Source organism: Prionailurus viverrinus, chromosome E3 (assembly GCF_022837055.1).
Source record: "Prionailurus viverrinus isolate Anna chromosome E3, UM_Priviv_1.0, whole genome shotgun sequence".
Classification (NCBI taxonomy): Eukaryota; Metazoa; Chordata; class Mammalia; order Carnivora; family Felidae; genus Prionailurus; species Prionailurus viverrinus.
Genome location: NC_062576.1, coordinates 25,583,022 through 25,608,298, shown reverse-complemented (window position 1 = coordinate 25,608,298; position 25,277 = coordinate 25,583,022). Strand labels below are relative to the sequence as shown.

General features: G+C 39.4%; 1 protein-coding gene across 1 annotated transcript in view; it reads right to left on the bottom strand.

Annotated features, from left to right (window-relative positions):
- Positions 1-20,482, bottom strand: part of LOC125154854 (transport and Golgi organization protein 1 homolog) — a 50,092-nt gene extending 29,610 nt beyond the window's left edge. Inside the window, exon 1 of the mRNA XM_047839571.1 lies at positions 20,368-20,482. Within this exon, the coding sequence (XP_047695527.1) occupies positions 20,368-20,455 (88 nt within the window). The 5' untranslated portion in view covers positions 20,456-20,482. The remainder of the gene's footprint in view (positions 1-20,367) is intronic.
- Between the last annotated feature and the right edge of the window lie 4,795 nt (positions 20,483-25,277).

The following is a 25,277-nucleotide window of genomic DNA, read 5'->3' as shown; positions in this document are numbered from 1 at the left end:
TGGGAACCATCAATTTTGAACATTGATTTTTTTTTTAATTGTGCTTATGATATTTCAATGTGAGGGGCGCCTGTGTGGCTCAGGCTGTTGATTGTCCAACTTCGGCTCAGGTCATGATCTCACAGCTCGTGGGTTTGAGCCCTGCGTTGGGCTCTGTGCTGACAGCTCAGAGCCTGGCGCCTGCTTTGGATTCTGTGTCTCTGTCTCTCTCTGCCTCTAACCCACTCACATTCCGTCCCTGTCTCTCTCAAAAATAAATAAACGTTAAAAAATAGAAATAAGATATTTCAATGTGAGAAGCAAAAGACAAAGGTGGAAGATGTGACCAAGGCCAATACCAGCACACCAGATCTTTTTTCCAAAGCCAATAGGTCTGTAATAGGGTATGTAAGCATTAGTACAAGAGAGACATTGTCACCATCAGTTACTGCCAGAAGTATTCTAGTTCTTCAAGCCTGAGAAGTCAAGGGAAGCTTCTGCTTGACCCAATCATAGAACAACTTGGGGCAGACAGATGTATCCCGCATGTACAAGTCACATAATAGGCCCCAAATATGTGTTAAATTGGATGGAAGAAACATTACACAACAGCCAGAAAAAAGTGGAGGGAATTTGTGTCCAATGCAAATCCAGGAATCCATAGCAGCAGCTATTTTCATGCAAGAGGGAACAATACAGAGGAAGTTTCCACAACCCCCTTGCATCACACAGTTTCAAAATCAGGCTATATTTCAAATGGCAAGTAACCCGACACCTACCCATATAAATTATTGACTGTTTGAGGGGAAAAGATAATGGCAACAATGCTCAGTGGGCTCAGTGTCTTGCCCCTACCATTTCTACCAAAGCTGCCATTCGGTTGCTGGCCCAATGGAGAGGTTACAGCCTAGAAGGCTAGTATTCAAAGAGACCTCATGTGCCTGCCAGGATGCTTGAGGAAATGTCATCTTTAAACGAATGACTGAAGCCTTTTTATTTGGCATTTTCAGGAATCACCTTTGTGCCTGACCCTTCAACTGACTGTCAAGGATATTTTCTATTTCACACATCTAAGGCCCAGTGAATTGTAGTCAATAAAGCTATGGACCTGCATGTAGACCCTGTTGTGTCCAACCTATGCCCCCTTGAAGACCAAGCTCTTGATATCAGATAAGAGCTATGATGGGTGTTTAAATTTCAAGGAGTTGATTCAGTGAGTGGGCACTAAAAACAAGATGCTTAGACAAGAAAACGTCTATTTTGGAAGATGGGATGATGTGTGAGAAGTGTTCATGTAACTTGGGTGGTGTAAGAGGAGAGAGAAGGAAGCTGGACAGCAATCTCTAGTTCTTATTAGTTCTCAGTCTGAGTGGAAGGTCACATCTCCTAATTCATACCTAAGTGTTAATTCTGGGAGGCAGCCAGAAAATAGTTGATAAAAATATGAAGGACCAGTAAGCATATTAGAAACAAAACCAATACTCATCCTCACCAGTAAATGGGGGAAATACTTAATAGAGCAATGGGATGATGCCACCACGTTCACCCGTAGGTTAACCAAATATTGAGTTTGATCATTATAAATGTGGTCTCTAGTTGGAGACTCTGAGCTTATCTCATCCCTGAAATTCAGCCAGATCAGCACCAAATCATTTTGAACATCTAGGAAACTGATCTAAGAGTTAACACAACCATCTGCATAACTTGAGCCACAGAACTCAGCAGGTACATGGTACGGAGAGGTGAGCTGGGGGAAAGAAAAGCTATGGAGGGTGGGGAGCTATTTTTGCAGAGAGGATAGAGAAAGGGAAAGGGGGGAGAATGCAGCTTAATGGGATCGTGCAAGAAAAGCACTCCTCCGAAAGTAGCTGGAGAGAAAGATAAAGAGTGAAAACACTCTCAGGGGACTGAACAACAAATCTGTTCCCCCAAAACCATTGAGGGGAAGACAGGAGAGGGTTTCAATACCACCAGGATTCTATAAACAGTGGAGCACAGGGCATGAACATTCAGAGCTCAGTGTCTAGTGGTCCTCTGGTGAGGAAGCAGGGCAAATCCCCATGAGCAAGCAGACCAGTCTGAGGGATCCATGTACCACCCAGGGCGAAGAGGTTCTCCTGCTTGGAGTGCATTTCATAGAGGCCATACAGCATCCCCAGAGGCAAAGGTCCCAGCAGACCCAGGAGAGCAGCCACATTTGCTGGAATTGGGAGGAAAATGCCAGAGTGCAGTGAAATCTGGAGCCAGCTGTGTGTTGTGATTTGCCATAATCTCTGAACCTCTGCCACTGTGCGATCGCAAGAACATTTTCTGGGGCAAGCTGGCACCCAGCCATTGCTCAGCAAGACCCTCCGCCAGACAGTCAGCATGGGTCCAAGCCACAGGGGTCTCTAAAGTGTGGGGTTTGAAACACAACCCTATCTCAGATAAAACTCTGGATGGAGGTGCTGCCTGGCAGGTGGAAAGCTTGGACATAGACAGGGTAGAGGTGGGGAGAGAACAGAAAGCTGAGACAATGGAGGGGTGCTTGATCATGGGTTGCTGAGAGCACAGTGTTCCTGTGCTAGACAGTAGGAAGCTGGATGAAGCCATTTCCACCTCTCCTGCACACATGCATACACACTCATGCATGTGCACCACAGTGATCCACCCCAGTAAGTTAAGCAGCACCACCCAGCAGAGAATGGAACCATTACAGCAAGCCCCACTCAGCCATGCCCTCCAAACATATCCGCTAGAAAACCAGCACAAGTTACTCCACCTGCATAGTTTATGGACTATAGAAGGCTTCATAGTTTCAGTAGTAGGGGAAACTGGATGTAGCTTCATTCAGTTTTCATTCTGTTCACTGGCTCATTTATTTGTTTGTTTTCTTTGTTTCTGTGTTTGCTTAAATTTTTTTTCTTCCCTCCCCCCCCCCCTTTCTTTTACTCCTCATCCTGGATACAGAAAGAGAAAATTTTACTTTTATTTTCATGTTTTTACTTTATTTTTTATTTTTTTAATTTTTTATTCTTTTCCATTTTCTTTATTTCATTTTATTTTATAATTTTTTATTTTTTTCTTACATTTTTTCCTTCTTTCCCTTTTTTCTGTACTCTATGAAGCTTCTTTCAACAATGAGACCAAAACACACCTAGACTGTAGCTTCCTTTATTTGATTTTTTGCTTTGTTTTTGATTTTTTAATTTTAATTTTTTACTTTATTAGTTTTTTCTCCCTCCAAAATGAGAAAATGAAGGAATTCACCCCAAAAGAAAGAAAAGGAAGAAAGGACAGCCAGGAGATTAATAAACATAGAAATAAGCAAAATATCTGAACTAGAAATATGAACCATGGTAAGAATACTAGCTTGAGTTGAAAAAAGCATAGAATCCTTTTCTTTGGAGATAAAAAAATAAAATCTAGTCAGGATGAAATTAAAAGTGCTATAACCAAGATGCAATCTCAAATGGATCCCAAGACACCAAGTATGAATGAAGCAGAGCAGTGAATCCACTATTTAGAAAACAAAATTATGGAAAATAATGAAGCAGGAAAAAAGAGGGAAACAAAGGCAAATGATCACGATACATGACTTAGAAAACTAGGTGATTTGTTAAAAAGGAATAATTGCTGAGTCATAGGCATCCAAGAAGATGAAGAGAGAGAAAAAAGGGCAGAAGTTTTGTGTGCACAAATTATAACAGAAAACTTTCCTAATCTGGGGAATGACACAGACATCAAAATCCAAGAAGCACAGGGACCTCCCAATAGATTCAACAAAAGCTGACCATCACCAAGGCATGTCATAGTCAAATTCACAAAATACACAGACAAGGAAAGAGTTACAAAAGCAGCAGGGGGAAAAGGAAAAAGTCCTTAACCTATAAGGGAAGAAAGATCAGGTTCACTGGAGACCTATCCGCAGAAACTTGGCAGGCCAGAAGGAGTGGCAGAATATATTCAACAGGCTGAATCAGAAAAATATGCAACCAAGAATTCTTTATCCAGCAAGGCTGACATTCAAAATAGGAGAGATAAAGAGTTTCCAAGACAAACAAAAACTAAAGGTGTTTGTGACCACTAAACCAGCCCTGCAAGAAATTTTAAGGGGGACTATTTGAGTGGAGAAAGACAAAACAAAACAAAAAAGACCAAAATCAACAAAGACTAGGAAGGACCAGAGAACATCACCAGAAATACCAATTCAAAAGGCGACACAATGGTGCTAAAATCTTATCTTTTAGTACTCACTCTAGATGTCAATGGACTAAATGCTCCCATCAAAAGACATAGGGTATCAGAATGGATAAGAAAATAAGACCCATCTCTATGCTGCTTACAAGAGACTCATTTTAGACCTAAAGACACATGCAGATTGAAAGTAAGGGGATGTAGAACCATCTATCATGCTAATGGTTGTCAAAAGAAAGCTGGTATAGCCATACTTATATCAGGCAAACTAGATTTTAAAATAAAGACTGTAACAAGAGATTAAGAAGGGCATCATATAAAAATTAAGGGGTCTATCCAACAAGAAGATTTAACAATTATAAATATTTATGCCCCAAAGTGGAGAAGCCAAATATACAAATCAGTTAATCACAAGCATAAACAAGCTCATTGATAATAATACCATAAGAGTAGGGGACTTCAATACCCCACTTACAACAATGGACAGATCATTTAAGCAGAAAATCAACAAGGAAACAATGGCTTTGAATGACACACTGGACCAGATGGACTTAACAGATACATTCAGAAATTTTCATCCTAAAGCAGAAGAATACACATTCTTCTCGAGTGCACATGGAACATCCTCCAGAATAGATCACATACTGGGTCACAAATCAGCTCTCAACAAGTACAAAAAGACTCAGATCATACCTGGCATATTTTCAGACCACAACACTACGACACTCGAAATCAACCACAGGAAAAAATTTGTAAAGACCATGAATCCTTGGAGATGAAAGAACATCCTACTAAAGAATGAATGGGCTAACCAAGAAATTAAAGAGGAAATTAAAAGTACACGGAAGCCAAGAAAATGAAAACATGACAGCCCCAAACCTCTGGGATGCAGCAAAGGCGGTCTTAAGAGGGAAGTATATAGCAACCCAGCCCATCCTAAAGAAGGACTAAAGGTCTCAAATACACAACCTAACCTTCCACCTAACAGAACTGGAAAAAGAACAGCAAATAAGGCCTAAAACTATCAGAAGGGAAATAATAAAGATTAGAGCAGAAATAAATGATATTGAAATTAAAAACAAACAAACAAAAAAGCAGTAGAACACATCAATTAGACCAGAAGTTGGTTCTTTGAAAGAATAACAAAACTGATAAATACCTAGCCAGATTGATTAAAAAGAAAAAGGAAAGGACCAAATAGATAAAATCATGAATGAAAGAGAAGAGATCACAACCAGTGCTGCATAAATACAAACAATAATAAGAGAACATTATGAGCAATCATATGCTAACAAATTGGGCAATCTGGAAAAAATGGACAAATTTCTAAACATATATAAATTACCAAAATGAAACAGGAATTTGAACAGACCCATCACCAATACAGAAATTGAATCAGTAATCAAAAATCCCTCAACAAACAAGAGTTCAGGGGTGGATGGCTTTCCAGGGGAATGCTACCAAACATTTAAAGCGGAGTTAACATCTATTCTTTTGAAGCTGTTCCAAAAACATAAATGGAAGGAACACACCCAAACTCATTCTACAAGTCCAGAATTTTCTTGACTCTAAAACCAAAGACCTCACTAAAAGGAACTACAGACCAAATTCCCTAATGAACATGGATACAAAAATTCTCAACAAGATAGTAGCAAACCGGATCCAACAATACATTAAAAGAATTATTCACCACAATCAAGTGGGATTTATTCCTGGGATACAGGGCTGCTTCAATATGTACAAATCAATCAATGTGATACATCACATTAATAAAAAAAAAAAAAAGAAGGACAAGAACCATTTGATCCTCTCAATAGATGTTGAAAATGTATTGACAAAATACAGTATTCTTTCTTGATAAAAAACCCTCAAAAAAGTATGGAGAGAAGGATCAACCCTCAAGATCATAAAATCCATATATGAGAGAACCACTACTAATGTCATCCTCAGTAGGGAAAGACTGAGAGCTTTCCTCATAAGTCAAAAACACGACAAGGCTGTCCACTCTCACCACTGTTATTCAATATAGTGTTGGAAGTCCTGGCCTCAGCCATAAGATAACACAATGAAATATTCGTCATCCAAATCAGCAAGGAGGAAGTCAAACTTTCACTCTTTGCAGAAAACACGATAGTGTAGGTGGAAAACCCAAAAGACTCCACCAAAAAATTGCTAGAGCTAATCCATGGATTCAGGAAAGTTGCAGGATATAAAATCAATGTATGGAAATCAGTTGCATTTATATACACCAATAATGAAGCAGAAAGAGAAATCCAGGAATCGATCCCATTTACAATTGCACCAAAACCCATAAAATACCTAGGAATACCCTAAGCAAAGAGGTGATAAATCTATGCACTGAAAACTACAGAAAGCTTATGAAAGAAATTGAAAACATAAAAAAATGGAAGAATATTCCATGCTCATGGATTAGAAGAATAAATATTGTTAAAATGTTGATACTACCCAAAGCAATCTACATATTCAATGCAATCCCTATCAAAATAACACCAGAATTCTTCACAGAGCTAGAACAAACAATTCTAAAATTTATATGGAACCAGAAAAGACCCCAAATAGCCAAAGAAACCCTGAAAAGAAAACCAAAGCTGGAGGTATCACAATGCTGGACTTCAAGCTGTATTACAGAGCTGTAATCATCAAGACCATATGGTACTGGCACAAGAACAGACACATCGATCAGTGGAACAGAATAGAGAACCCAGACATGGACCACAAACATATGGCCAACTAATCTTTGACAAAGCAGGAAAGAATATCCAATGGAAAAAAGACAGTCTCTTTAGCAAATGGGGTGGGAAAACTGGACAGCAACATACAGAACCTAGACCACTTTCTTACACCATGCATAAAAATAAACTCAAAATGGATGAAAGACCTAGATGTAAAACGGGAAGCCATCAAAATCCTGGAGGAGAAAACAGGCAACCACCTTTGTGATCTCAGCCACAGCATCTTCCTACTTGACATGTTTCTAGAGGCAAGAGAAACAAAAACAAAAATAAACTCCTGGGACCTCATCAAGATAAAAAGGTTCTGCACAGCAAAGGAAAGAATCAGGACAACTAAAAGGCAACCAACGGAATGGGAGAAGATATTTGCAAATGACATTATCAAATAAAGGGTTAATATCCAAAATCTGTAGGGAACTTATCAAACTCAACATTCAAAAAAACAAACAATCCAGTGAAGAAATGGGAAAAAGACATGAACAGACACTTTTCCGAAGAAGACATTCAATGGCTAACAGACACATGAAAAAATGCTCAACACCACTCATCATCAGGGAAATAAAAACCAAAACCACAATCACATACCACCTCACACTGGTCAGGGTGGCTAAAATTAACAACTCAGGCAACAACAGATGTTATTGACGGTGTGGAGAAAGGGTAACCCTATTGCACTGTTGGTGGGAATGCAAATTGGTGCAGTCACTCTGGAAAACAGTACGGAGATTCTCAAAAAATTAAGCAACCCAACAATTGCACTACTAGGAATTTATCCAATGGATACAAATATCCTGATTCAAAGGGGCACATGCACCCCAGTGTTTATAGCAGTGCTATAAACAACAGTCAAATTATGGAAAGAGTCCAAATGTCCATCAACTGATTAATGGATAAAGAAGATGTGATACACACACACACACACACACACACACACACACACACACACACACACACAGTGGAATACTACTCAGCAATGAAAAAGAATGAAATCTTGCCATTTGCCACAACATGGATGGAACTGGAGGTTATTGTGATAAGTGAAATAAGACAGTCAGAGAAAAACAGATATCATATCATTTCACTCATACATGGAATTTGAGAAACTTAACAGATGAACATAGGGGAAGGGAAGGAAAAATAAGATAAAAAAAGTGAGGGAGACAAACCACAAGAAACTCTTATATACAGAGAACAAACTGAGGGTTGATGGGGGCTGGGCTGGATGTGGGTTAAATGGGTGACAGGCATTAAGGAAGGCAGTTTTCAGGATGAGCACTGTCATATGTCAGAGGTGAATCACTGGGTTCCACTCCTAAAGCCAAAACTACACTGTATGTTAACTAATTTGAGAATAATAATAATAAAAAAGATTCAATTCTGAAAAGTAATGAAGGTGAAAAGAAGATGGAGGGAAAACTATGAGATCACATATATAAACTTAGAGAACTCAGCGATTCCATAAAGCACAATAATATCTGTTTCATAGGGATCCCAGGAGAGGTAAAGTAGGAAACATGGGCAGAAGGTTTTTTTGAACAAATTATAGCTCAGAACTTCCTTAACCTGGGGATGGAAACAGGTATTCAAGTCCAAGAGGCACAGAGAACTCCCCTCAAAATCAACAAAAACAGGTCAACACCAAGACACATCATTGTGAAAATTACAAAACACAAAGATAAAAATAGAATCCTGAAAGCAGCGAGGGACAAAAGGTCCTTAACCTATGAGGGGACACATGTAAGGTTAGCAACAGACCTGTCCACAGAAACTTGTCAGGCCAGACAGGAGTGGCATAGTATATTCAATGCCCTAAATAAGAAAAATATGTAGCCAAGAATACTATACCCAGCAAGACCATCATTCAGAATAGAAAGAAAGATACAGAGTTTCCAAGACAAGCAAAAACTAAAGGATTTTGTGAACACTAAACCAGCTCTGCAAGTAATATTAAAGGAAACCCTTTGAGCAGGAAAGAGAGACCAAAAGCAACAAAGACTAGAAAGGAACAGAGATAATCCAAGGGAACAGCAACTTTATAGATAATACAATGACACTAAATTCATATTTATCAATAATTACTGAATGTAAATAGACCAAATGTTCTAATCAAAAGGCATAGGGTACCAGAATGTATTAAACACAAAACCCATCAGGGCGCCTGGGTGGCTCAGTTGGTTGAGCGTTCGACTTTGGCTTAGGTCATGATCTCACAGCTCATCAGTTTGAGCCCCGCGTTGGGCTCTGTGCTGACAGCTCAGAGCCTGGAGCCTGCTTTGGATTCTGTGTCTCGCTCTCTCTCTGCCTCTAACCCATTAGTCTCTGTCTCTCTCAAAAATAAACATTAAGAAAAAATTTAAAAAAACACCCAAAACCCATCAATATGCTGCTTGCAAGAGACTAATTTTAGACCCAAAGACACCTTCAGATTGAAAGTGAGGGGGTGGAGAATCACTGATCATGCAAATAGATATCAAAAGAAAGCTGGAGTATCTGTATTTCTATCAGACAAACTAGATTTTAAGCCAAAGAGTGTAATAAGAGATGAAGAAACACACTATATCATAATAAAGGGGTCTGTCCAACAAGATCAAACAATTATAAGTATTTAGGCCCCCAACTTGAAAGAAGCCAAATATGTAAATCAATTAATCACAAACATAAAGAAACTAATTTATAATAACACAATAATAGTAGGGCTCTTTAACACCCCACTTATAGCAATGGACATATCTAAGCAGAAGATCAACAAGGAAACAATGGCTTTGAATGACACACTGGACAAGATGGACTTAACAAATATATTCACAACATTCAATCACAAAGTAGCAGAATACACGTTTTTCACTTGTGATGAATACCTGGTATTGTATGAAAGTGCTGAATCACTAAACACTAAATTGTACACCTGAAACTGATATTAAACTAAATGTTAACTAATTTAAAGAAAAGCTTTTTTTAAAAAGTTCCATTTGCTCCACACCCTCACCAACACTTGTTGTTGTGAACCTTTTAAATTTTAGTCATTCTGGTATGTATGCCATAGTATTTCATTATAGTTTAATATAAATTTTTAAATGCTTAGTTGAGAAAGAGAGAGAAAGTGAGTTTGAGCAGGGGAGGGTCAGAGAGAGAGAGGGAGACACAGAATCCAAAGTAGGCTCCAGGCTCTGAGCTGTCAGCACAGAACTCAATGTGGGGCCCAAACTCACAGAATGTGAGATCATGACCTGAGCCAAAGTTGGACATTCAATTGACTGAGCCACCCAGCCACCCCTATAGTTTAGGATGATTTTAAGAGCCATATAGTAGTTCATTCTGTCAAAATGGTAAAGTTTTTTACTTTACTAATCTCTTATTGTTGGCCATTCAGAGGGCTTTTTTTTTTGTTTTCGTTTTTTAAAGTTTATTTATTTTGAGAGAGAGAGCATGTGAGCAGGGGAAGGGCAGAGAGAGAGAGGGAGAGAGAGAGAATCCCAAGCAGGCCCCATGGTGTCAGTGCAGAGCCCAATTCCAGGCTCAAACTCATGAACCATGAAATCAATCATGACTTGAGCTGAAACCAAGAGTCAGACACTTAACCAACTGAGCCACCCAGCAGCCTTGTTTTGTTTTTCAATTTTTTTACTTTACAAACACTCAGATGATCATCCTTTACCATAAAATTTTTGTTTGCCAAAATCAGAAAAAAAGGGGTTATCACTACAGATATCACTTACACATATTAAAAAGATAATAAGAGGGGTGCCTGAGTGGCTCTGTCAGTTAAGCGTCTGACTTCGGCTCAGGTCATGATCCCACGGTTTGTGAGTTCGAGCCCCACGTCGGGCTCTGGGCTGATAGCTCAGAGCCTGGAGCCCACTTTGGATTCTGTGTCTCCCTCTATCTGCCCCTCCTCTGCTTGCACTCTGTCTCTTGCATCGTCTTAAAAATAAATAAACATTAAAAAAATTTTTTTTAAGATAATAAGAAAATACTATGAACAGTTTTGTGTCAACAAATTCAACAATATAGATGAAATGAAAAGATTCCTTAAAAAATTTATAACTTACCATACAAAATAAAACAAAAAGCCTGAAAAATCCAATATGTATTATAATAAATGAAATATTTATTAACAAACTTACCAGAAGAAAAGCCCTAGTCCCAAGTGGTTTTACTGGTAAATCCTATCAAAAATTTATGGGAGAGCTAAATAACCCAGAAAACCGCCAGAGGATCAGCAGAACGGAGTCGCCAGACCCAAGCGCAGACGAGAGGACCACAGAAGAGGTTAGGAAAGGCGGCGAGGTGGTGTGCGCTCCACGGACTGGCGGGAGGGAGCCGGGGCGGAGGGGCGGCTCTCCAGCCAAGCAGAGTCCCTGAGTCTGGCTTGCAAAAGCGGAGGGGCCTGACGGACTGTGTTCTGACAGCAAGCATGACTTAGCGTCTGGGAGGTCATAAGTTAACAGCTCTACTCGGAAAGCGGGAAGGCTGGAAGACAAAGGGAGGGAGAGCTGCTGAGCCCCCGGTCGACAGAGCTCAGTTTGGTGGGGAACAAAGGCACTCGCCAGCACCATCTCCTCCACCCATCCCCCAGCCAAAATCCCAAAGGGAACCGGTTCCTGCCAGGGAAACTGCTAGGCTCCGCGCAAACACCCAACTCTGTGCTTCTGCGGAGCCAAACCTCCGGCAGTGGATCTGACTCCCTCCCACTGCCACAGAGCCCCTCCTGAAGTGGATCACCTAAGGAGAAGCGAGCTAAGCCTGCCCCTCCTGCCCCTGTGCAACTTGCCTACCCACCCCAGCTAACTCGCCAGATCCCCAGCATCACAAGCCGGGCAGGGTGCAAGTAGCCCAGATGGGCCACGCCACCCCACAGTGAATCCCGCCCCTAGGAGAGGGGAAGAGAAGGCACACACCAGTCTGACTGTGGCCCCAGCGGTGGGCTGGGGGCAGACATCAGGTCGGACTGCGGCCCCGCCCACCAACTCCAGTTATACACCACAGCACAGGGGAAGTGCCCTGCAGGTCCTCACCACGCCAGGGACTATCCAAAATGACCAAGTGGAAGAATTCCCCTCAGAAGAATCTCCAGGAAATAACAACAGCTAATGAGCTGATCAAAAGGGATTTAAATAATATAACAGAAAGTGAATTTAGAATAATAGTCATAAAATTAATCGCTGGGCTTGAAAACAGTATACAGGACAGCAGAGAATCTCTTGCTACAGAGATCAAGGGACTAAGGAACAGTCACGAGGAGCTGAAAAACGCTTTAAATGAAATGCAAAACAAAATGGAAACCACCACGGCTCGGATTGAAGAGGCAGAGGAGAGAATAGGTGAACTAGAAGATAAAGTTATGGAAAAAGAGGAAGCTGAGAAAAAGAGAGATAAAAAAATCCAGGAGTATGAGGGGAAAATTAGAGAACTAAGTGATACACTAAAAAGAAATAATATACGCATAATTGGTATCCCAGAGGAGGAAGAGAGAGGGAAAGGTGCTGAAGGGGTACTTGAAGAAATAATAGCTGAGAACTTCCCTGAACTGGGGAAGGAAAAAAGCATTGAAATCCAAGAGGCACAGAGAACTCCCTTCAGACGTAACTTGAATCGATCTTCTGCATGACATATCATAGTGAAACTGGCAAAATATAAGGATAAAGAGAAAATTCTGAAAGCAGCAAGGGGTAAACGTGCCCTCACATATAAAGGGAGACCTATAAGACTCGTGACTGATCTCTCTTTTGAAACTTGGCAGGCCAGAAAGAATTACACGAGATTTTCAGTGTGCTAGACAGAAAAAATATGCAGCTGAGAATCCTTTATCCAGCAAGTCTGTCATTTAGAATAGAAGGAGAGATAACGGTCTTCCCAAACAAACAAAAACTGAAGGAATTTGTCACCACTAAACCAGCCCTACAAGAGATCCTAAGGGGGACCCTGTGAGACAAAGTACCAGAGACATCTCTACAAGCATAAAACATACAGACATCACAATGACTCTAAACCCGTATCTTTCTATAATAACACTGAATGTAAATGGATTAAATGCGCCAACCAAAAGACATAGGGTATCAGAATGGATAAAAAAACAAGACCCATCTATTAGCTGTCTACAAGAGACTCATTTTAGACCTGAGGACACCGTTAGATTGAGAGTGAGGGGATGGAGAACTATTTATCATGCTACTGGAAGCCAAAAGAAAGCTGGAGTAGGCATACTTATATCAGACAAACTAGACTTTAAATTAAAGGCTGTAACAAGAGATGAAGAAGGACATTATATAATAGTTACAGGGTCTATCCATCAGGAAGAGCTAACAATTATAAATGTCTATGCGCCGAACACCGGAGCCCCCAAATATATAAAACAATTACTCATAAACATAAGCAACCTTATTGATAAGAATGTGGTAATTGCAGGGGACTTTAACACCCCACTTACAGAAATGGATAGATCATCTAGACACACGGTCAATAAAGAAACAAGGGCCCTGAATGACACATTGGATCAGATGGACTTGACAGATATATTTAGAACTCTGCATCCCAAAGCAACAGAATGTACTTTCTTCTCGAGTGCACATGGAACGTTCTCCAAGATAGATCATATACTGGGTCACAAAACAGCCCTTCATAAGTTTACAAGAATTGAAATTACACCATGCATACTTTCAGACCACAATGCTATGAAGCTTGAAATCAACCACAGGAAAAAGTCTGGAAAACCTCCAAAAGCATGGAGGTGAAAGAACACCCTACTAACGAATGAGTGGGTCAACCAGGCAATTAGAGAAGAAATTAAAAAATATATGGAAACAAATGAAAATGAAAATACAACAATCCAAACGCTTTGGGATGCAGCAAAGGCAGTCCTGAGAGGAAAATACATTGCATCCAGGCCTATCTCAAGAAACAAGAAAAATCCCAAATACAAAATCTAACAGCACACCTAAAGGAAATAGAAGCAGAACAGCAAAGGCAGCCTAAACCCAGCAGAAGAAGAGAAATAATAAAGATCAGAGCAGAAATAAACAATATAGAATCTAAAAAAACTGTAGAGCAGATCAACGAAACCAAGAGTTGGTTTTTTGAAAAAATAAACAAAATTGACAAACCTCTAGCCAGGCTTCTCAAAAAGAAAAGGGAGATGACCCAAATAGATAAAATCATGAATGAAAATGGAATTATTACAACCAATCCCTCAGAGATACAAACAATTATCAGGGAATACTAGGAAAAATTATATGCCAACAAATTGGACAACCTGGAAGAAATGGACAAATTCCTGAACACCCACACTCTTCCAAAACTCAATCAGGAGGAAATAGAAAGCTTGAACAGACCCATAACAAGCGAAGAAATTGAATCGGTTATCAAAAATCTCCCAACAAATAAGAGTCCAGGACCAGATGGCTTCCCAGGGGAGTTCTACCAGACGTCTAAAGCAGAGATAATACCTATCGTTCTCAAGCTATTCCAAGAAATAGAAAGGGAAGGAAAACTTCCAGACTCATTCTATGAAGCCAGTATTACTTTGATTCCTAAACCAGACAGAGACCCAGTAAAAAAAGAGAACTACAGGCCAATATCCCTGATGAATATGGATGCAAAAATTCTCAATAAGATACTAGCAAATCGAATTCAACAGCATATAAAAAGAATTATTCACCACGATCAAATGGGATTCATTCCTGGGATGCAGAGCTGGTTCAACATTCGCAAATCAATCAACGTGATACATCACATTAACAAAAAAAAAAAGAGAAGAACCATATGATCCTGTCAACCGATGCAGAAAAGGCCTTTGACAAAATTCAGCACCCTTTCTTAATAAAAACCCTTGAGAAAGTCGGGATAGAAGGAACATACTTAAAGATCATAAAAGCCATTTATGAAAATCCCACAGCTAACATCATCCTCAATGGGGAAAAACTGAGAGCTTTTTCCCCGAGATCAGGAAGACGACAGGGATGCCCACTCTCACCGCTGTTGTTTAACATAGTGCTGGAAGTTCTAGCATCAGCAATCAGACAACAAAAGGAAATCAAAGACATCAAAATTGGCAAAGATGAAGTCAAGCTTTTGCTTTTTGCAGATGACATGATATTATACATGGAAAATCTGATAGACTCCACCAAAAGTCTGCTAGAACTGATACATGAATTCAGCAAAGTTGCAGGATACAAAATCAATGTACAGAAATCAGTTGCATTCTTATACACTAACAATGAAGCCACAGAAAGACAAATAAAGAAACTGATCCCATTCATAATTGCACCAAGAAGCATAAAATACCTAGGAATTGGGGCGCCTGGGTGGCGCAGTCGGTTAAGCATCCGACTTCAGCCAGGTCACGATCTCACGGTCCGTGAGTTTGAGCCCCGCGTCAGGCTCTGGGCTGATGGCTCAGAGCCTGGAGCCTGTTTCCGATTCTGTGTCTCCCTCTCTCTCTGCCCCTCCCCCGTTCATGCTCTGTCTCTCTCTGTCCCAAAAATAAATAAACGTTGAAAAAAAAATTAAAAAAAAAATAAAATAAAATACCTAGGAATAAATCTAACCAAAGATGTAAAGGATCTGTATGCTGAAAACTATAGAAACCTTATGAAGGTAATTGAAGAAGATTTAAAGAAATGGAAAGACATTCCCTGCTCATGGATTGGAAAAATAAATACTGTCAAAATGTCAATACTACCCAAAGCTATCTACACATTCAATGCAATCCCAATCAAAATTGCACCAGCATTCTTCTCGAAACTAGAACAAGCTATCCTAAAATTCATATGGAACCACAAAAGGCCCCGAATAGCCAAAGTAATATTGAAGAAGAAGACCAAAGCAGGAGGCATCACAATCACAGACTTTAGCCTCTACTACAAAGCTGTAATCATCAAGACAGCATGGTATTGGCACAAAAACAGACACACAGACCTATGGAATAGAATAGAAACCCCAGAACTAGACCCACAAACGTATGGCCAACTCATCTTTGACAAAGCAGGAAAGAACATCCAATGGAAAAAAGACAGCCTCTTTAACAAATGGTGCTGGGAGAACTGGACAGCAACATGCAGAAGGTTGAAACTAGACCGCTTTCTCACACCATTCACAAAAATAAACTCAAAATGGATAAAGTACCTAAATGTGAGACAGGAAACCATCAAAACCTTAGAGGAGAAAACAGGAAAAGACCTCTCTGACCTCAGCCATAGCAATCTCTTACTCGATACATCCCCAAAGGCAAGGGAATTAAAAGCAAAAGTGAATTACTGGGACCTTATGAAGATAAAAAGCTTCTGCACAGCAAAGGAAACAACCAACAAAACTAAAAGGCAACCAACGGAATGGGAAAAGATATTTGCAAATGACATATCGGACAAAGGGCTAGTATCCAAAATCTATAAAGAGCTCACCAAACTCCACACCCGAAAAACAAATAACCCAGTGAAGAAATGGGCAGAAAACATGAATAGACACTTCTCTAAAGAAGACATCCAGATGGCCAACAGGCACATGAAAAGATGTTCAGCGTCGCTCCTTATCAGGGAAATACAAATCAAAACCACACTCAGGTATCACCTCACGCCAGTCAGAGTGGCCAAAATGAACAAATCCGGAGACTATAGATGCTGGAGAGGATGTGGAGAAACGGGAACCCTCTTGCACTGTTGGTGGGAATGCAAATTGGTGCAGCCGCTCTGGAAAGCAGTGTGGAGGTTCCTCAGAAAATTAAAAATAGACCTACCCTATGACCCAGCAATAGCACTGCTAGGAATTTATCCAAGGGATACAGGAGTACTGATGCATAGGGGCACTTGTACCCCAATGTTCATAGCAGCACTCTCAACAATAGCCAAATTATGGAAAGAGCCTAAATGTCCATCAACTGATGAATGGATAAAGAAATTGTGGTTTATATACACAATGGAATACTACATGGCAATGAGAAAAAATGAAATATGGCCTTTTGTAGCAACGTGGATGGAACTGGAGAGTGTGATGCTAAGTGAAATAAGCCATACAGAGAAAGACAGATACCATATGGTTTCACTCTTATGTGGATCCTGAGAAACTTAACAGGAACCCATGGGGGAGGGGAAGGAAAAAAAAAAAAGAGGTTAGAGTGGGAGAGAGCCAAAGCATAAGAGACTGTTAAAAACTGAGAACAAACTGAGGGTTGATGGGGGGTGGGAGGGAGGGGAGGGTGGGTGATGGGTATTGAGGAGGGCACCTTTTGGGATGAGCACTGGGTGTTGTATGGAAACCAATTTGTCAATAAATTTCATATATATAAAAAAAATTTATGGGAGAAATAACACCAAATTTACAAAAACTCTTTCACACAGTAGAAGAGCAAGTTACACAGGATATTATCAGATTTTAAGTTTTTGCCAATGTGAGAAGTGAAAAATATTGCATGCTAGTCTTATTTGTTCTTTGATTATTAGTAAGATTGAAATTTTTCTTATGTTTATTGGTCTCTCTCTCATTTTAATATATGAATGTTTGTCTTTTTCTGATTGATTTTTAAGAGCTTGCTACAAAGTAAAGATAGTATCCCATTAGCTATCAAATGTGCTACAAACAGAAGCTACTTTTTAAAACTCCACATAGTGTAATTCATATGAAAGCTATGTGTGCAAGAGGTAATAACATAGGGTGATGTGCTGATTATGAAATTAAAAGTCCTCAATATACAGTCCTTCCACTTACATGCTATGACCTAAAATACCTGCTCGCCATTAGGGAACTTTGAGTACAGGTATTATTATCTCAAAGATCAAAACTGGGGGAGAAATGGATCATTAATCCAGTCATTTCTTTACATGATGAAATCACTTAGCAGATTTTCAGTAGTGCCCTGAGGCACAAGGAGACAGGATAGGTTGGTTTTGATGGAAAAGGAGACAGGACATGAGAATCCAGAATATAAAAACCATAACACTCCCACGGGACAGAAGGAGGGCTTATGCAGCCATTTAAGGGAGAGACAATGAAGTGAGACAACCCCCAAATGGGGAAATATTTCATTACAGACTAGGGCCTACAGCATATTTGTCTGGGGCTTAATCTATAAAGGGAACCAGAAATGTAATAAGACAAAGAAATATGTAGTATTATAATTCCTCTCAGAGAGACTGAGAGTGTGTGGCTGGAAGTAATTTGGGATACTTTGTAAGAATCCTAATGTTTTCACTCTTATGTGAAACTTATCCTGAGAAACTTAACAGAAACCCATGGGGGAGGGGAAGGAAAAAAAAAAGGTTAGAGTGGGAGAGAGCCAAAGTGCAAGAGACTCTTAAAAACTGAGAACAAACTGAGGGTTGATGGGAGGTGGGAGGGAGGGGAGGGTGGGTGATGGGTATTGAGGAGGGCACCTTTTGGGATGAGCACTGGGTGTGTTTTGAAACCAATTTGACAATAAATTTCATATATTGAAAAAAATAAACAAAAATAAAACAAAAATAAATAAATAAATAAATAAATAAATAAATAAATAAATAAACAAACATTAAAAAACAGGAAAATAAAAGAATCCTATAAAAGACACATGAGAAAAAGCAAGTAGTTGCAACACACCCAACTATGGAAAGTAGTTCAGACCAACTGCAGAGCTTCCATTCTGCCTAAGAGGGGCATGCAAGTCTGGCGGCACAGCTGATTTGCTTGGAACTCTGGGGATGAGGCTGCATGCTGTCACCTATGCCCTTCTTTTTCACCTCCCCATACAGCAAACAGCCTTTCCCCCAAACAGATGTTGAACAAGTGTACAACGAATATTGGTTAAATGTTGGTTATAAAGAATACTGGGCTGTCAGAGGGGCTACACATCTCAGTCTCACCCCGGCTGCAGGCGGGGGGAGGGAAGAGAAGTGGAGAGACACCACAGTTTTCATGGGATTCACTTGAATCCTCATGCTCTGAAGTTTGCTCCCTCCTCCCTGCCTTACAAAACAAAGAGAAAAAGAAGAAAAGGATAAAAGTCAGAGGATGTGTTTTGTTAACAAACAAACACCAAAACTCCTATCCCCTCCCTATAAAGACAGGGTGATAGAGGTCCAACATCTCTTATCTACCATTCCGAAATCTGAGAAGCTCTGGAAAACAAAAGTGTTTTTCATATCTCCTTTGGCAACAAAACCCAACCTATCAGGAAGTGAAACCATGTATAGTCTTTATTCGTTCTAATTAATAGGAATATTCACCAATGCAGAACTCTTTATGAGTATGATCTCAAGATGCAGCTTCCGATCCTGCAAGGGGAGTAGCATGGCTCTAGATATCATTATCACCTTAATAAAAACTGAAAAATACTGAATTTTAAAACATGTTAGCCATGTAGATTTCAGGTAAGAAATAATATTCAAAGACATTTTATGAGCTGCAAATGAGAAAATGTTCAACCAGAACAGTGCCTGACAGCTGAAAAACATGAGTTCCATTTTCTTCTGCCCATATTTTGCCTGTGTGAATAGGAGCCCTTCTTCAGAAGTTAGCTCCAGGCTGGTTAATGGGGGTCAGATATTACAAATGAAGTACTGAGTAAAAATATTGGCAAGTTATATAAAAAATATAGAGTTTGTATCCGTGATATATCCAGAATTCTTAAAGAAGAAAAATATCAAACTTGATAGGAAATTAGGCAAAATACATGAATAGACAGTTTACAGGAAAAGATAAACAAATGTTCCTTAAACATTAAAAAAAAAAAACCTGTAATGTTAATTTTGATTTGGAAATTGTTTTTCTCAGTTCTGTATGCTTAAAATGTCCTCAAAACAATGGTGTCTAATAGTAATGAATCAACATAGAGCCTAGATCATGACTTCTAAATACCATTCCCTTTTCAAGGAGATCCTGTGAGAAATTGATGTTTCCAAGTGTAGAGCAGAGAAAATACCAGGTAAGCCTGGGACCTCTTGTTATATCAGAAAGACAGAAGTAATCAAATAATGATGGGGGCATGTCAAAGGGCTGTCATTGACCTAACTTGATAAAATTTAGGCATCAAAAAGAATAATCATTGCAATTGGTTAAAAAACATTGTAGTTTTGGCTGCCTGGGTGGCACAGTCAGTTAACTGTCCAACGTTCGGCTCAGGTCATGATCTCACAGTTTGTGGGTTTGAGACCACAGCTTGTGGGTTCAGGCTTTGTGCTGACAGCTCAGAGCCTGGAGCCTGCTTTGGATTCTGTGTCTCCCTCTCTCTCTGCCCCTCCCCTGCTTGCACTCTGTCTCTCTATATCTCTCAAAAATAAATAAATAAATAAATAAATAAATAAATAAATAAATAAATAAATAAATACTATTAGGTGATCCCTAATAACCTCCCAAAGTCCCCACCTCCTAATTACATCACCTTGGGGGATAGGATTTCAAAACAAATGTGGGATGGGGAATGCAAATATTCAGACCACAGCAATGAGGAAACAATCACACACATGCAGTATGTGAGGTATTCAACAAGATTACTCACCTGGATTCAAAGGCAATGGCATGGGAACCAAAGCAGAAGGATTCGTCCAGGTTAGAAAAGACCAACAAAACATAACAACAAAATGCATCACATGGATCTTGTTTGGATCCTAGATCTTTAAAAAAAAAAAAAAAGACATTTTGAGACAATTGAGGAGATTTTAGTTTGGAATGGGTATAAATTGTATTAAGGAATTATGGTTAATTATTTTAGGTGTGAAACAGTACTATTGTTATACAGGAGAATGTCCTTATGTTTCAAGGATGAATGCTGAAGAATTTAAATGTGAAGAGAGTAATGTCTGCAACTAACTTTCAAAAGATTTAGAAAAAAATGTGTGTATACATATATATGTGTATATTCATATGTGTGTATGTATGTCTGTATATGTAAATAATGAGAGAAATAACGCAAATAGGGTAACAAGTTAAAGTACCCCAAAATGACTCTGATTCTAAAGATCCCCAAAACATACTTTGAAAACTATTAAGCTAGGCAATGTTCAAACTGGATTCCCCAAGTTAGTATTTCTGATGGTGGCTGGTGGAAGCTCCCAGAAGCCAAAGGATAATCCATATCCCCATGCATGTCTCTCTTAGTGCCTCAATTCGATCATGGTAATATCTGGGATTTCTTAATACACTTTCATGAATGGACTTGTTCCCACCGGCTTTCTTCTCTGGCTTTTATAATCTTATATTCTGCTTTTTTTTTTAAATCTTATAATACAAGACTTTCCTCATCATGTATATCAATACAGACAACGTCTGATCTGCCTCAGAAATGTCTGTTTCAAGAGTCAGTAACTCTCAACTGAAATTGCAGTGTGGGAGCAGGTGACTTTTTCCTTTGATTTCACAACCTCTCAAGGCAAGTAGATATTATTTCCTTTTCTTTTGTTGGCTAAAGTGTCTGGAGCTCTATGGTGCCTTCTACTTCTAAACTTCTAAAGCTCCATCCTTCAATACTGACTGGTCCAAGAGAAAATTGTACAATGTGAGAGCATGAACAACTTCCTAAAACATGAAAATAAAATGCACACATTTTTATATAATTATTTAGAAGAGTAGGCTGGTACACTGGAAGAGGTCAGAATTTAGCACCAGAAGACTGATGAAGACGTTACCAGTATGATCCTAATTTTTACCAGTAGTGTGGCCTTGGACAACTTATACCTCAACTTCTAAGATTAGATAGATAACTTCTAAATGACCAGACTACGAGTTGACACCCTTACTTCTCACTTGAAACACAATTTCCTCCCTTAGAAGCAGAAGGCAACATCTAAGGCAGCTGGGTGTTCTCTTCCATAAACAGGTAATTATAACCACCTAGGTAATGTGGCATGTACAAAGGGATAGAAGGAGGTAACTTTCAAGCTCTGAGACTGCAAGAATGTTTTCACAAAAGGCATCCCACATGTTTTCTCACTCATTCTGCAAACACCTGTATGCACTGTGATTAGTCCCGTTTTAGAAATGAGAAAATGGAGTCTAAGTGAGACGAAGCAGAAGGCACAGAGTATTTATACTTGACTAAGGGGGGATTCTCATAGAAATACCTGTATAAAAGCAGTGACATGATTTCATCAAAATCCCAACTATTCATTTATTCAGGTGATCTGTCACCAAAAGCCTCAGTCATTTCTAAGTCACTGCAGCGATCATACACCGTGAACCATGAGGAAGCAAGAAGGACACTTTAAGGGAATTTGAGAAACAGAGGAGTCTGGGGATGACAAGTAAAAGAGCCACCAGGTTCCCAAGGAGGGCAGAAATACAATGAACATGATTGCCTCAATAAGAGGCTTGGCTAGAGTATATTTATGGTCCAGAAGAGAGAAGGATGGAGGTAGGGAGACTGAGAAGGAGATCCCTTCCCCGATTCTTACCGATTCTTATACAAGAGCAGGAGGGACAGAAAGAAATGGCAAAATTCTAAGTGGTATTTTGAATGGTACATCTTTTTAATGTATTTACTGAATCTTCACAACATACAAGGTAATTTTACCTATAGTTTCTCATTTTATTTTATACAATTTTTTTTTTTTTTTTTTTTTTTTTGTGATAGGAGCTATTAGTGTCCTGACTTCATTAACAGGCTCAGAGAGGTTACATGGTTTCCCCTGGTAAGTTTCTGGGTAAAATTCGAACTCAAACTTTGACTTCAAGTTCCATGCATTTTCTTCTTCTTAATGATCACTAGAGAGAGGAGTTTAGGGAAAAGCAACTTCAATGCTTTCCAACCCAAGAAATCTTTGGAATGATGGTAACCAGCAAGAGAAAAAAAGTAGGTACAATGGAAAACTAAATAGGGCAAAGGTCATAGTATAAGATAGTAATAACAATGGATATGTATCCAGATTGTTTCTTTTTTCTCCCTATAACAAATAGTTAATATAAAATGTGTAAAGGAGCATGGGACATATAGAAGCTGCAAGACTTGCTTATAAGGAAATAATTGTTTTGTAAATACATCATAAGAATTTATTGTTAAAATGATGTTATATAATGATATCAGTGAACAGCAGACAAAAATAATTTATTGAACAAATGTTTATTTAAGTATCTCTTATGTGTCACATACTGTTCTATGCCTTGGGCATACTATAGTGAATAAAGCAGATAAAGTCTCTACCTTTGTAGATCTCATATAATAATGGGAGATAGTCAAGGGCGCCTGGGTGGCTCAGTCAGTTAAGCATAAGACTCTTGACATCAGCTCAGATCATGATCTCACGGTTGGTGGATCAAGCCCTGTGTCGGGTTCTCTGCCCCTCCCCTACTCACACTCTCTCTCTCAAAATAAATAAATAAATATTTTTTAAAAACTCATTAGGATAGTGGTACCTGGGTGGCTCAGTCGGTTTTGCATCTGACTTTGGCTCAGGTCATGATCTCGCAGTTGGTGGGTTTGAGGCCCACGTTGGGCTCTGTGCTGACTGCTCGAAGCTTGGAGCCTGCTTCAGATTCTCATTCTCTCTCTCTCTCTCTCTCTGTCTCAAAAATAAAAAATGTTAAAAAATTAAAAAAGAATAATTAGTATATAGGCAGTAAACAAGCAAATTAATCAGCAATAGCTCAAATACCATGAAGTGTTAGAAAGGAAATAATGGGGCGCCTGGGTGGCTCAGTCAGTTAAGCATCCGACTTCCGCTCAGGTCATGATCTCACGGTCCGTGAGTTCGAGCCCTGCGTCGGGCTCTGTGCTGTCAGTTCAGAACCTGGAGGCTCTTTCAGATTCTGTGTCTCCATCTCTCTCTGCCCCTCCCCCACTCATGTTCTGTCTCTCTCTATCAAAAAATGAATAAATGTCAAAAAATTTTGTAAAAAAGGAAATAATACAGGATGAGGGGTGATAATGTGACATTCTGAAAATGTGACATTTGAGTTGATACCTGGTGAACAAGAATCAGTTATATGAAAATTTGAGTTGAAAATCTGAGTTGATGTATTCCAGGCTAAGGGAACAGTGAGTGCAAAGGCCCTGAAGTAGGAACAACTTTGGCATGTTCAATGAACAAAAAAGATGGCTGGAGCATGGTGGGCAAGGGAGCGAAAAGTGGGAATAGATAAGGCTAGAGAGGTAGGCAAGAGCAAGGATATGTAGAGCAGTGGTTCTCAGTCCTCTCTGCTCATTAGAGTCACTAAGAAGTACTTTCTAAATGGGGCTCCTGGGTGGCTCAGTCGGTTGAGCATCTGACTTCGGCTCAGGGTATGATCTCACTGTCCATGAGTTTGAGCCCAAGGTCGGGCTCTGTGCTGACAGGTCAGAGCCTGGAGCTTGCTTTGGATTCTGTCTCTGCCCCTCCCCCACTCATGCTCTGTCTCTATCAAAAAATGAATAAACGTTAAAAAATTTAAAAAAAGAAAGAAGCACTTTCTAAAAATACAGATGACTGTGTCCCCTCTCTCAGAGAGCCTGATTTAATTGGTCTGAAGTGGGACTCAGACATAGGTGCTTTGAAAATCTTCCTGGAGATTCTGATAGATATTTAAGGTTCAGACTCTCTAATACTAAGACTTCTAGACAGTCTGAAGTAAGGAGAATATGTGTGGAAAGATTGTGGGTGGATGCAGAAAATTAATGAATTCTAAATGGAGTGAGCTGAAGAATCATTTCAAAAGAACTGCTCTTTCAAGAACATTCTCCCACAGAGAAATGTGAGCAATCTTAATTGCCAGCCCTCCAGAGAACATAAAAGCATTGCCTGCCAAGAACACTTAGCCCAAGAGGCACCAATTCATAAACTATCAAGACTTTTCCATCTTTCAAGCTAGCTACCAGGTATTGAATTGGTCCAAAGGTGTTGGACACCTTTGTACATAATTTCATTTTTTATTCACAACAATTTCATCCTGTTAAGCATTTTAGAAATTAGAATACTAATCTTAGAGACACTAAGGGGTTTTAGAGACACTAAAACCCCTAGTGTCTAGTTTAGAGACACTAAAACACTAAGACACTAAGTGTCTTAGAGACACTGTGGGGTTTTACATAATACCCCACAGCCACTATGCAGCAGAGCTGAAATTTGAACTTCATTCTCTCCGATTCCAAAAAGTCTATGGTTGTCACCACTCTACTGTATGTAAGATCTAGTTTGCTAGGTTTACAAAATGGTAAGTCTTTACTTTTTTAAGTATTGCTCCTCTGGAAAAGTTCTATTGGGTTATGTTATGAAAGACTTCCAAAAATAGAATGAATCTAACATATTCTTGTAAAAGGACAACTATGGTAGTCATTACCCAGCTATTCATCCCCCAAGTAATGTGAGAATATGCACTCTGGCCAAGGGGTGAGTTCTGACCAATGAGTAGGAATGATGTCCATCTTTTCTAGGCTAGAACATATAATTGTTTACTCTTCCACATCTACTGGCAACCCTTGAAATAATTGTTGTTCCATCA